The 14,494-nt window shown below is 44.0% G+C and overlaps 1 protein-coding gene across 1 annotated transcript in view; it reads right to left on the minus strand.

Moving 5' to 3' along the window:
* LPP (LIM domain containing preferred translocation partner in lipoma) overlaps nt 1-14,494 on the minus strand; it is a 348,054-nt gene that overhangs the window by 211,934 nt on the left and 121,626 nt on the right. Inside the window, exon 5 of the mRNA XM_086618391.1 lies at nt 1,648-1,849. Coding sequence (XP_086474517.1) covers nt 1,648-1,840 — 193 coding nt within the window. The 5' untranslated portion in view covers nt 1,841-1,849. The remainder of the gene's footprint in view (nt 1-1,647; nt 1,850-14,494) is intronic.

Below are 14,494 nucleotides of genomic sequence, written 5' to 3' on the forward strand. Positions count from 1 at the left end.
GCATACTGACGTTTTTCACAAAAAAAATAGTGGCTGATCAACAACAGTTTTCCTAGGGGAAAAAAAAAAAGAGTTATGCTTCATTATTATTTTAAATTTTCAGGGAATTACAAAAATAAGAATTTCCACTTGACTTGAAGGTGACATTTTCATTGCACTTCAGAAATGGATTATTTTTCACTTTTTTAATTCCAAATGTCTTTCTCTTCCTCTTAGTTGCTAATGTTTTGTTACTGAAGGCAACAGAACAGGTGCATATGACTTCGCTTTTCCCTCCAACACATTTTCTTTTTTCGTTCTGAATTCTCCAAAGTTAGAGAGGCAGAGGGAAAAAAATGAAACTCGTCAGACATTTCCAACTTTCCAACCAAATATCCTTAACTTTAGAAAATTGCTTAAATGCGAGATTTAATATGCTGCTTTGTTTTTCTTTCTCCTTTCCATTATTCTGTAGTCTTCCTGAAAACACATACACTTTCAAAGATAGAGCAGAAAAAGGAAAATAAAGATACAGATTACATTTATCTTACTGCACTCAACACAAAAGAGGGAAAAGTGGTGATGGAACAAAGTGGAGCATCCAAAACCAAAAGTCAAAAGCTGGTTTGGCAATTTCCTTGAATACAGCCGAGTTTTTCTTTAGAGGGAGGATGGAGAGGAGGAGGGGGAAGAGTTTTCCTCCCATTTCTAACCACAGTAAATCACTGGGAATAGAAAAGCCACTACTCTGCCAAGACACTTACTGCTCTCTCCTAAAATCCTTGGTTTCCATCTTGTTTCTGCTGCAGCAAGGTTCCATCACACACTCTCCACTGTCAGCTAGGGGCATCCTGGGTGCTCCAGTTGGCAAGTTTCCAGATGCGAACCCCAGCGGTGCTCCCAGGCATGCGCTCCCACTGGTGGTAACTCCCTCCTTCCATATGTCCACAAGCCAGGAACCCAATTCCCACGCTCACTGCTCGACTACGTGAAGACAGGAGGACTTTTGTAGCAGGAGGCAGAGGAAGCCTGACATATGGTGATGGGCAGACATTTCTTTTACTGACATCAGCTCCAGAGACTATTGCAATGGTCACAAATATCCTTAGAATTATACCATTAAATTATTTCATATTCAAAAGTGTTCCACAGTGGAGGGAAAAGAATAAAAGTAAAACTGAATCAAATCAGCAGGCTGGAGAGGAAGCACTCCTAGACTCGTTCTGCCAAATTTATGCCCTACTACCCCAATTATATCCGTACTCCCACAGCTCAGTTTCACATTTGTGAAAAATTCTCATTGTGCTGGGATGAAAGAACCAATACAGAAAAGAGTTGTACCAGCCCCAGCTCCTTAGATCAACACATATCAGCAGAGACCAAACAAGCAAAACCCCTTGAAAAGTACCAATCTTGGACACAGGGCATCTGCTTCCAATTAAAAACCAGGAAGATCTGTCCCCATGTCCTCCTCTAGCTCTGAATCTCTCAGGAGGGCACCTAGCCAGAGCCAGGGTAAGAGATACCTTCACGTTCTTCTTCATTTGAATGAAACAGGGAGGCTCCCACAAACTCATCAATGAAGAATAAATAAGAACAACCTGTGTTACCAGTCAATTCCTCTGAAGTAGACACTTGTGGTTCCTTCCTAAAAAAATAAATACTTACCATCACCTCCTGGTTGCTTGTATGGGTTGTACTTTGGCTTCGGGGCAACAACAGGTGCAAACTTCTTTGGTGTCTGTTGCGTGGACACCGAGATGCTGGGAGTCCCAAAGGTGTGGGTGGTCTCCATCCTTGCAGTAACGTGACCAACAGGCTCGTTGGTACTCTTGGGTGGCAGCCAGGACGGGTGAGACATGGTTCAGATCTAAAAGGAGAGGCAAAAAGAATCACACGTATGTCAGGGATTTAGGCTGGGGAAATAACAGCTGCAAACCTACTGGTTTGCAGGTTTATAAAAATCAAACCCATAAATCCCTTTAACATGTTTAACTTGTGCGTGCTTATCTTCAAACATACTGGTCCTAATGTAGAGGACTTATGACACAAACTTGTCTGTCTTTCCCCAGTAGGTCAGAATTACTGATCAGCTCATTGGTGGTGTCTGCAAAAAGCATTGCTATTTTTCTCTTCAAACCAAAGTATAGGCAGGCTGATACCCTGGAGAAGCCCATCAGTCCCACCAGCCATTCAGTACAGTAGTGATATATTTGCCTTTCCCTGTTAGGCTTTTGTCAGTAGTACAACAGTGCAGGTGCTCTGGGGACAAGTGTAGTCACAGACAGGCAGACACACTTCCAAAATACACCTTTAGCACTTTTTCACGTCTTTTAGGACCCTTCGTCCCTGCAACTTTCATTCAAACTTTTAAGAAAAAAGATTTCAAAAGTAGCTAATCATTCTTGATGCCTTCATTCCTGAACACCCAGCTTAAGATATTTTAAAAGCATGTCAATTATGAAAAAATGCCAGAATCCCGCAACTGCTGACAACCAGGCTCCTTTAAGACATCTCGACTTGTGCAACAGAAAATAGAAGCAGCCCAAATCATTACTTATTTATGAAAATTTTGGCTTTGGCCTCTTAAAAGCCTACATCACTTTTGAGAACTGGACTCAGACACTGCTGAAAACATTGCCCATAAAAAAACTGTTCATTGCAATGAACAAGTGCTTCTCACCACACACAAACCACACTGACTGGGTAGTAGCGATGGTCCTACAGTACCATCAGGTTGTCTACAGAGCTAACTTTGAGAAGTGATAAGAAAATGAAGATCCCACACAGACAAAAGCCAACGCTAATTTTGGAGCTCTTGAGCACCCTGTCACTTCTGCCCGCACTCTGCTTTGGTGTCAGGAATTCTGAAGGCCACCAAAACAAGCAGGCAGCTGCAACCCGATCAGGAAAGATCTGTTTTGATCATGGAAAAGGATCAGCGTAAGAGACAGCACCAGGCCATGGGTGATATTAGCAGACTGCCATTGCAGAAAAGCACTTCCATCTGGGAACAACGGGACAAAGTAGCCGTGCTGCTGGATTTGCAAAGAGGTGGTCTGTAACCACAGCAGCAAGTGCAATCTGCCAGGGCTGAGAAGCAAGACAGAGCCATAGCTCTGCTGAACGTGGCAGCAAAGGGCTGTGTTGGATGGTGTGAACAGTCCTCTGAGCTCAGGGTGGGGAAAATGAAAGGGGACAGTTGAAGGGTGGCCTCTGGCAGGTGTAGACCCTGTTGGAGTGAAATCAATACCGAAGTCCACAGTGCTACAGTGCTCCCAACACAGCTCTGTGGTCACGCATGCAGCCATCTACTCAAATGTCTCACGAGGAGGTTATCTCCTAAGCTAAGAAGTGCAGCCACACACGGTTCATCGATATCATGCAGGAATGCAGCCACAGGTCCACTGCCAGCCTACCTGGGCATATTCTCGGTGCCTCACAGCTTCCATGCACACATGCTTCTCATGGAAACAAACAACACTGACCTCTTCAACCAGCCCTCAGAATTATATGGAACATTTAGGCAGGAAAAGGCATATCTGATAGCATATTTAAGTCTACCTAGAGAAAACAAAGCAGGAATCACACTTCATTTCCCCTTTCTCCTAATTTGGGCTCACATGTCACTAGAAATGTCAAGACTAAGCTGTTGGGGCTTAGGAGCTATTTTGCCAACTCATCCTGGCTGGCAAAGCATCTGCATCCTACAAGCTTCATGGCGGAGCAAATTCAGTCAAGTCCTTTATCAAAGAAGTAAATGAATACCCTTGGGTGTAAACTACAGAACGCAGTCCTGTGGGTTCCTGCATGGATAACCTTGTCCTAGCAATTTGCTGTTAGCAATGCTGAGTCAGTGTCTGAGAGAGAAGTAAGGTCTCCAGATGGTAGTGTGGGGATAGTACCTCCAGCTAACAGCAATGACTATTAAAACTGATTATATATATGTGAGACAGAGAAAAACATATATACACTTATATATATTCCAGCCCAGCAAGTTTACTCCTGGGAATGAGTTTCCTACTTGAGGATTCATTTCTACTTAAAGTCCCAATGTCTGACCCAACACTAGGAGGTAAGATTTGTGGTCATCTTCCACCTCCATCAGTCCTTGCATGGGAGAGGAACTCGTGAGTGCCAAACATCAGCCCCAACACTGGTGGCTCTTCCTCACCGTGCGGTGTGACCACTCAGCGTGCGTGCAGCGGTTTCACAATCCCTGCCGCTGGAGGATGAGCCTGTTGTGCTGACGTTCGATACCAATGAAAGGAAGCCACTGGGGCCAGCATGGAGAGACTGGCTAGAAATGCAAACAGAAGCACGGCAGGAGCACCCTGGAGATGGACAAGCATCCAAGGCTGAGCTGCAAGGACGAGACTTTCTCCCCCCCATACGCCTGCCATCTGACCTTGCATTAACAGTGTGGAGTATCATTCTGAAAGCAAGAAGTGAAAGGCAGGTCCTCCCCACAGGGCTGGAGAGGAAACCAGCCGCGACGAGTGGGGGCGGAGGGCACGCGAACCACGGTCCCACCACCTGGTACTTCCCGTTACCAACACCAGCCCTGATGGACCTAGAAAATGACTGTCACTAGAGCAGTAAGATTCACCTACACTGCTGCCTCCTCCTCCCACATCCTTCAAAAACATAAAACGCAGCAATAAGACTCAGGCAACTATCCGGGTTTTAAGAGCAGAAAGCAGTGAGGGTACTCAGCCTGCACTCTGCAGAGTTATTACATCCAAAGACGACTGTACCTTACTCATTGCTAAAAGCATCCTGGAGTTTTATTTTGTCAGGTTTTCAGCCTCTGGCTTGACATTTCATACAAAAGATCGTCCCACTGTATGAACCACTCTTGGACCCTGGGCATTATGTCCATACTGACTCAAAAAAACAACAAAAAATAATCACCCCAGTAGCAACCAGATCATTGTCATTCCTGTTCTGGCAGCTCTCTAGTTGTTCCTTAACCAACTCCCAGGCAACTCATCTTGGTCTCACTGAGCTCTCATAGTCTGCCAGGTTCCTGGCAGGGATGGGTTGAGTACTGCACAAACCAAGACTATCTGCTTCAGTAGCCAGGTTGCACTGTGCTGGGGATGGCTGAAGACAATGTGAATCTCACAGTGCTCTTAACAGACCGTTTGGAGTGTGAAGACCACACTGCTGTAACTCATTTGATGACTGTAAGCTGGCACACAGCTCCACCTCGGCTACCCTCTAACACATTTGTTTTGGCGGTGGTGGTATTTTCCAATTGTTTCCCCGTTAGCCTCTTCTCCTCCTCTTTCTCCCCCTCTCATTTTTTGTTTGCTGTCATTCATTTTTGCTATCTGTGCCTTAACAACGTTTTCAGCAAGTTCCCTATTCCAGCCCCAGCTCCTTAGCCTCAATTAAATTTAGACTAACTACTTTGTGAGACGATTAAAAAAAAGAAAATTCATTAATCTCTTTTTAACAGCTGAAGCTAAAATTTCTAGGTTTGTTGTTATTTTCACCCCTTTTTTTCATCTGGTAAAAAGCCAAGAGCAAGGCAAAACCTAAGGGACAGTGGCTTGCAATGGGCACAGCCTCCCACCTCTCTCTTCTCCATGGTGGAGCACCCTGGCTAATTCAGACAAAGCCATCAGTGCCCCCTCAACCTGTCCTGCAATATTGCCCAGTTTTCAATCAGAAGCTTCTTTGGAGCAAAACAGATTAATGTTTTGTGATGTGGACAAGTAACAGTACAGGGAAACTTGGGCTTATAACCAGTCCTCTTACTCTCAACTTACTCTTACGTATGGCCACCACGTCTGTGTCACTGCGGTTCCTGCACTTGGATGAGAACCTCCTGCAGGTAAAGGCAGTGCTTTTCTGGCTAGCCAGCAAACACTTGTTTCACTTTTGTCTCAGAGGTGTTTCCTTCCAAAAAAAGTTATTTCTGCTGGTTCTACAATAAACAGTATTTTTTTCAGAAGCTTTTAGCAAGATGTGGGGGATTGCAGAATTCAGTGGCTGCGAGAAGGCTAAAGCTAAATATTGCAGGCTTGAAAGAAACAAGCAACAGGAAAAACACAATGAAGGGAGCATGGAGATGGATGGGTGGGGGGAATCCAAGAAGCTAGACCAGAAAAGAGATCCTGCAAGGACGCACACTGGCAGAGGATAATGTGGTGAAGTGGACCTGTTCACCTTGGCCGTCGGGGATGGAGCTGTTACAATAGCTGCATTACACACTTTTGAGGGTGAATACAGCAAGCTCCTCCTTCAGTGGCAACAGTGGACAGAGGGGGAAAAAAAAATAAACACATCCTGCTTCTCCAAAAACAATCCCCCTTCCACTGAAGAATACTGAATCTCACCAGTTTTTTGCTGGCTAAGCCAGCTATTGCTGCTCCTTGTATGCCAAATACAATGCTTTAAGGGCCTGATCCATCTGCTGCTCAAGTCAATGGCTGGACATAGAGCTCTCACTGAAAAGTTACAACTGCAAGTTAAATCTATGGTTACTCCCACATTTCGACTCCATGCAAATCATTCATCGGGCATGCTTTGCCTTCAACAAGCCCCTTCCTAGAAAACCTGAATAAATCTAGCCACCCAACACTTAGCACAGCCAGGCTGGAATGACCTTTGTCATCACAGCCCATGCCCCTGGGAACCATCCCACAGGGACAGCAACCTCTTGCTTTCCCCATCAGTGCCACATCTCTCTCTGTCTTGGCTGAAGCCTCCTGTGTTTCTACCTGCCGTTCTCACACAGCCATCCTTCTTGGTCAGCAGTAACTCAACAGCTCGCTTCCTGATCTGCCTGCTACAAGCTTTTCCCGTGACTCCTTACTCACCAATCACTCTGAGAACACCTCTTTCTCAAATTCACTGCCTCATTCCAGACAAAAATCTCTTAACCCTTTCTTATGTCACTGCTTTAAAAGCCCTGTTGACCATCTTGCCTAGCTCTTCTGCACTGTGCAGGGCACTGAACTCTACCCAACTATTTCTCCACAAAGCTTTGTCGAGCTAAAGAATATTTGTTATAGAGTACACATAGCCTCAACTGAAAGAATGCAAGTATTGGAGAGTCCACCACAGCATTAGGTAAGCTGTCTGGGCAAGCAATTAAGCACCATAATTACAGCTTCTCCTTTACGTCTGGCTTTAAATTTATCTAGCTCTGCTTCCAACCATTGGATTTTGTTAAGCCTCTGTCATCTGCATTACAGACCTGCCTCTCTTCCTTACGCAGATCCTTTCAGAACACAGCCAGGTCACCGGTTTAATCAAATCAAAACATTTAAATTAAGTATCAATTAAACTCACTGTAAAGAGCAGACTTCTCTCAATTCATTCATGGATATTTACTCTGAACTCTCTTCAATTTTTCAGCAACCTTTTATGAAATGGTGGATGCTAGCATGAGACCATTTTTTCAAGAATGGTAACTTAAAATGGAAGGGGTAAAATGATGAATAATATCAAAGACAAAAACCAGACTGAAATCAGCTGTGGCTGCCTGAGGTTCTCTTATCCTTCCTTCCTTGGAAGCATTAGTCATCACCTACTTTTGGAGGCAGAGGATAAGACCAGACTAACCATGATAAATAACATTAAGAGCAAAGAGTGAAATCACGCTGCAGAAATAAAGAAAACAGTGTGCTCTGCTTCTATCATTAGAACGATCTTAAATGCCATAAGTTCAGAAAATTGTAACCATGAAAGAACACACCGCAGCAGAGGAACTGGAATCCACGAATCCCAAGATGAGACCGCATTATCTAAAAATGTCAGACCAGGAATATCAATAGAAGATAATACCAGGCAGTACTAAAAGCTTGATGAGGTCTTTTGTTCCTTTTTTTTTTTTCAAATGTGTGTGCATAAGTGCTTGTTTTTGCTTTTAATTACAGGATGCCATTCACCTTTGAGAAGCAAAGGTAAAACAAAGAGGGTTCCAAGCCAATTTAGCCTCACATCAGATAAGCACTGGAAGGGTAGAGTACCAATTTGTCTACTCTTGAATTTGTTAGTACATTCATCTCTGAGACAGGTCGGCTTTTCTGTGATTAGACTCTACCCAAATAAATCTTCATTTCATTTTCATATTTATAACACAGACCAAAAACTCCTTGTTGATGGACTTTGCCAAGACGGAAGAATTTGTCCCTGAGTTAATTAAGCTAATGCCTCATAGTGGGTAGCAACAGTGTTTAACAAAAAGTGAGCAACAACAATCTGTGCTTCCAGCCAGTCTGCTCAGTCTTCCATTCCACTCCTTCCTAAATCCACTGGCTGAATGTAGGTCCATAATGTTCTGATTTAGTATCACCCATGCACAGTTAACCATCACTCCCAAGGCCAAGGGATTGACCAGATATACAAGGAGCCAGGACCTTATTTGCTGACAGTAGATGTAGCTGGAAGTCCTATTGTGGCTTCTCTCCAATACTATTCAAGAACACAATCCAGACATTGCCTTCCCTGCACAACCCAAGTTTGTCTCTGAGACCTTACAAGAGCCATGTGCAGAAAGGCAGACCGCATTCTCTCCACTCTCCCTTCTCTTGTCTCCATGTAAAAGAACTCAAAGAGAAAACTTTTGACTTTACTTCACCTTCCAACTGAGTTTTAAAGATCAGCTCTAGCACTGAACCAAGGGAACACCCTTCATCACACAAAATCATGGCACACATTGCCCCTTTCAGTAAGGGGTGCAGTCCACAAGACTGGAAGTTTCTATTCTAAGCTTATTTCTCTTAATTTCGTTGCCTGAAATCCCCAAAAGCACAAACCCAAATGCCCTGCTAAAATACAGTTCTTTGCTTTGTCCTCATGACCTCCACTCCACTAATTAGCCAAAAGCAGTAATTGAGGCAGACCAGAGTGATTTGCTCTTTATAAACTCCCAAAGCTGCTTGTTTCTGTTGGCGCTGTTCCCCTTTGAATGTTAAATGAATTTATTTCCCCACTTACGGATGGTGATCTCTAGCCATGAAGCTTTCGTGCTTCTTCTGGCCTCCAAAAAAGGATATAACATCAAAATTCTGGTCTCATTAGAGGTCTTTACCCAAACATAGGAAATGCCACAGGTACTTACAAACTCAGCCCAAGCTCTCCTGGGATGTCTTTCCCATATGGCACTACTTATCCTCATCAATTTTATATCATATGGGAAATTATGTGATTTGGGGAATTGTGATTCCTTTTGAACTCCCTTAATCACTGCTGATCTGCACAACATCTCACCAAATTTAGATTAATATTACATCTCCTGTAATATTAACCAGTCCAAAGAAGCTCCTCCCTCAGATCCTCCCAGCAGCAAACTGACTCCGTTCCTTCGTGCTCCTCAAACGTCATGTCAGCAACCAGGAGAACTGCAAAGCCGCAAGAACAACTCTGAGCACTGGGAATCCTGTGCGTGGGGCAACGTGACCCTGATTGCTGGTCAGCAGCGGAGAGCTAACAGGAGTCAACTGAGCCACCAAGTGACTCAGAGACATGATGAAGAAGAACGGAACATGCTGTCACCCTCCAGTGACTGCCGTCTTGGCCCTATGCAAACTTGATGTACATGGACTCCAACTCCTTGTGGCACATCTCTCCCTGAGACCAGGTTTCTTTGCTTGCACCCGTTTTACACTGTTTCTGAACATTTATTGATGTTTTGCTTTAGTCTTTCACAGCAAGTGCCAGCAGGAGCAAGTTTAAATCTTCCTCTGCCCCCAGTCCCAGAGTTTTTTACAATTGACTGGATAAGGTAAGGTTTTGTAGCCTCAAAATAAATAAATAAATAAAATCAAAGTAACTTCTTCAGTTAAACAGGGCTGAAAGCATTCACCAGTTTCCTGCTGTGGGACATTACTAATGTAATCACAGGAATTAAAGGAGAAAGAAACCTAGTTAGAGCACTGCCTGTGCTGAATTATTCCTCGAAGCATATAATCTAGTGTCATCTCACTCTGGCTTTAACAGCTTCAATCAAATTTCCATGGGAACCTCCAGAAGACCTGATTTAAATTCGAAGTTTGCTCTGCTTTGAGCAAGGGGTTGGCCCAGATGACCTCCAGAGATCCCTTCCAAAATCAATTATTCTATGATTCTAATACCCCAGGCTTCCAGCTGTGTCTTTATCTGCACTCAAAAGTGTTTGCAGCAATATAGCTGTATCCTACTTAAGATATACCAGCAATATCACCTACTGGCAACGCGACATTATATTCCTTATTCTCTGGTTGCAAGGGTTCCCAAGCAACACAGCATGTGCCCGTTCTTTTAACTAAGTAACCAATACTTAGAAAGTAACTCCACCATCACCCCCCCCACACCCCCACCCCCCCCCAACATGGCTGCATCCACACTTTGTTTTTTGCCAGCAGATCCACACCAGTTTGAGACATGACCTGTTTTACGTACTAAGGCACCACAACTTCTACAGTATTATTCAGACATAACAGAAAGACAGCAAGTCCACAGTGGAGATGGTAAAGACATGATAGTAAAGAAGAGTCTCTGCTACACAGACATTTGCCACAAGTTAACGTCATTATGAATATAGTTCATCAGATATCAACCCAATACCGTATTCATTCTTGCACTAAAATCCTGCTGCTGGGACAATTTTAGTATTAACCAAAAACTTACCCTTCCTTAAGTTTCCTTCTTAGCTCATTTCTCTCATATCAGCTTCAATAGTGGAAAAGGTAGAAAGGCAAACTAAATATAAAACTCCTTTTCTTTCCCAGTATAATTGCATTAGTAGTTCTGGGATTAGACACAGGCTATTTGAATTTGACTGCTGCTGCAAAACACACACATAAAAGTTGATGAACGAGATTTTCCTTTTACAGCCATGTCACATCCTGGTGTTGGATGACAAACTAGGCTTTAAAAATCCTATAAATTTAACTTGACTGGCCCATGTGCATTGAAACAAAGAGATAGTACTGGCTCCCTGGAGATAGATAGATCTACCTAATCTAACACAACTCTAATGACCACATCACAATTTCACCAGAAAGCAGGCTGATTCTTGACTTCTGTGGTATGAGACAACCCTCAGCAACTCCAAACATAATCATATTGGATAAAATGTTAATCCAAGTCCTCAGCTACTTGTGGTCACAACAAACCTCAGGGCATAGAGGAGGTAGACCTGGTGGTCTGCCCAAAATGCTTACTCAAACACAGCAAAGTTTGTGGTTGAACCTTAAGAGCTGAGCCAGGAGGTAGCCCTGAGCCAGACAAATTTCTTCCAATTCTTGAAGCTTCTCTTCCTGATAACTTGACCTACAAGTTTCTGATGGTATTTGCAGCACCACAAAGAAAAGTTTGAGATGATGCTTGAGAATTTATGCACAAAATAAGAGAGGAAATGTATTAATATGCACAACAAAAGAACAGGTAGAATGATGTAGAGAGGTTATTTTGGGAGTCTAAGACCATTAGCTCACTTCACACAAATACTGTTTTCCTGCACACAATTTATTTTCAAGATCCTTCTGCCAAAAAAAAAACCTGCCCTTATAGCTTCTGTGCCCATACCCATTGTCTTGCCTATGGCACAGGTCAGCATTTGGCTTCCTACTTCAGCGAGGCACTGACAAGCAACATAGATCTTACCCATCAAATAAAATGGTTACGGGACTGGACTTCTCAACCAACAGAGACATACTGGAAAACCAGGTCTATCAAGACAGTCTCACATAAGAGAAAAGAAACAAGGAGAACAAGAGATGGCAAAGTTAAAGCTGTTAGAGCAAGCCCAGGCTGTTTGGATGCTGATGCTAGCTGTAAATAAGAAGGAACCACGCAGAACTAACATTCAGCTAAGCAGTGAGATACCAACAAGACCCCAGTGGGACCAAATGGGACCATGGCAGGATATCGACACGTAGATAATTGTATTAGCTTTGCAGAGCACCATGTGTATATGTCTCAGCCTGGTGAGAAACAGCAGGGATTTGAGCTCAGTAGCAAGGGGGAAACTGATACAGTGTGAACACTGAAACAGTGCAGAGCCTGAGGTCCTACCCAACAAGGCTAGTGTGGGTGTAGTTGGGGTTTCTTTTTTTTTATTTATGATGCATTCCCTGCACTCCTCTTCCGAAATACCTGTGGTTGCAGGAGGAGTCAGCTGCCACTGTCCCTGGGGGAAAACAGATCTGCAACTGGAAGTCTGAACCTCAAGCCAGAAAGGCTTTCTGTGAATGGAAAAGGGTCTGCAACCCAGAATACAGGCACAAAATGGGCCCCAGACAAGAAGGACGCAAGCGCAGGGCCAACGTGACTATAACCTTCTTGTGACACTTCAAGGGGCTGGCAGTGTGAACCAGACTTTGAAACTATCATCATAGAATCAAAGAATGGTTTGAGTTGAAAGAGACCTTAAAGATCACCTAGTTCCAGTGCCGCTGCTGCAGGCAGGGACACTTTCCACCAGGCCAGGTTGCTCAAAGTCTCATCCAACCTGGCCTGGAACACTTCCAGGGATGGGGCAGCCACAGCTTCTCTGCGCAACCTGTTCCACCATCCTCAGAGGGAAGAATTTCTTCCTTATCTCTAATCTAGATCCATCCTCTTTCAGTTTAAAGCCATTACCCCTTGTCCTATCAGTAGATAGCCTTGTAAAAAGCCCCTCTCCAGCTTTCCTGCAGGCCCCCTTCAGGTACTGGAAGGCTGAAATAAGATCACCCTGGAGCCTTCTCTTCTCCAGGCTGAACAGCCCCAACTCTCTCAGTCCATTTTCATAGGAGAGGTGCTCCAGCCCTCTGGTCATCTTCGTGGCCCTCCTCTGGACCCACTCCAACAGGTCCATGCCCTTCTTACACTGGGGGCCCCAGAGCTGAACGCAGTACTGCACAGGACGGGTCTCACAAGAGCAGAGGGGGAGAATCACCTCTCTTGACCTGCTGGCCATGTTTAAATGCCTAAAAAGCAAGCACTTAAATCAATTAACAAGCAGGAACTGTGTCCAGGATCAAAATCTTTAATCTCTAATTCTTTTCCTCCTACCTGATCCACTTAATTTGTCCTCTCCTAGATCCCAAGCTGTCCTGGAAGTCACAGCTTTGAGTATGACAAATGTCTGGATGATTTCTCCTCCTTCCTGAGCACTGCATCAACCTGTGCTTTGGTTTTGGCAGCTCAGTCCATGGCACCTTGTAAATAATCAATGGAAATAGGCTTTTCCTATGGAAAAATCCTATGTCCTAACACAAAGAAGAGAGATTGCTGCCAGATGGCTGGAAATTGATGCTGCAGAGAGATTGCTAATGGAAGCAAGATATTTCAGTGCATGAATACTGTAGAAAAGGAAGTACACAGACCTCTTTGTATAAACAGTCAGGAAGAAAAGACTACGTTTCTCCAAGTTTCACAACAACAGGTGATTTGACATCATCAAAACATGAGTACCCCAACGGATTCTTGTCTCCCTTTTGCAACACAAAGCAAAAATAAAGATTTAAGTGCTTCCTTCTTTAAGAAGCTGAAAGCCTGCCGTACTGACAGGAAAGAAAGAGGATCTGTGCAGGTTACCAAATCCTGATTTTAGCAGGAGACTGGACTATCACCAACACTAGTTAAGGCTTGCTGTGGCTTTGTCCTTGAAAACCTCCAAAATGACGAATCCCCTGCTACCTGATGACTTGTTCAAGTGTTGCACTGTTTTCCCAACAAAAATGGTTTTTTGCAACTCTCCAGTTGAATCTCCCAATCCACTATGTATGTCCATGGCATTTTATTCTGCCATCTGGACAGAAGCATTTGGATCTGTCATCTTTGTAACGCCCCTGGCAGTAGTCACAGTTGCTGTTGGATCGCCCCTTTGCCTCCTTTCCATTGGAGACAGAAGGAAAAGCTCCCTCAGCCTCTTCTTGTAGGCAATCTGCTCTAGGTCCTTGACTGCCCCTCCTCTGGACTCTCTCCAGTTCTTCAACATCCCACTTCAACTGAAGGACTCCAGATTGGATGACAGCCTCGCCAGCAGGGAGTAAAGGTGAACAATAACTCATTTCGGTCTACTGTCCAGGCTTCTCCTCAACCAACCCCATACGCAGTTCGCTTTATTAGCAATGATAGTCCACACGAGACTCCTAATAGACCTGGTCTTCATTGCCTACCCCAGGTCCTTTCGTCAAGGAATAGAAGTTATATTTTGAGATGGTGCCTAAGATGGAGGAGCTCCAGAATGTCCATGGCCACATGGATAGGAAGGGAAGTCATAAAGCAATGTTAGCTACCCTTGTGCTATTTACAATAAACATAAAATACAGCCCCCATTGAGAAGACAGGTGTTCAAAGAGGGGAAGCACGGGGAAATGAGCGAAAAGAAGTATTGAGAGAAAAGGCAAACATACCATGACACTGGAGCACATCAAGACAAAGTCCTCTTTTAGTAAACATAGGCCATTAGTTCTGCTCTGAATAGAAATGTGTGACTGGTGCTTGAGATTTGATTTTCAGTTCTTCTTTGAAACTCAAACCACTGAGCACCAGCCTAGGAAACTGTTGCTCTTCCCTTTTAGCTCAG

The sequence above is a fragment of the Tauraco erythrolophus genome, chromosome 11, assembly GCF_009769465.1.
Source record: "Tauraco erythrolophus isolate bTauEry1 chromosome 11, bTauEry1.pri, whole genome shotgun sequence".
Classification (NCBI taxonomy): domain Eukaryota; kingdom Metazoa; phylum Chordata; class Aves; order Musophagiformes; family Musophagidae; genus Tauraco; species Tauraco erythrolophus.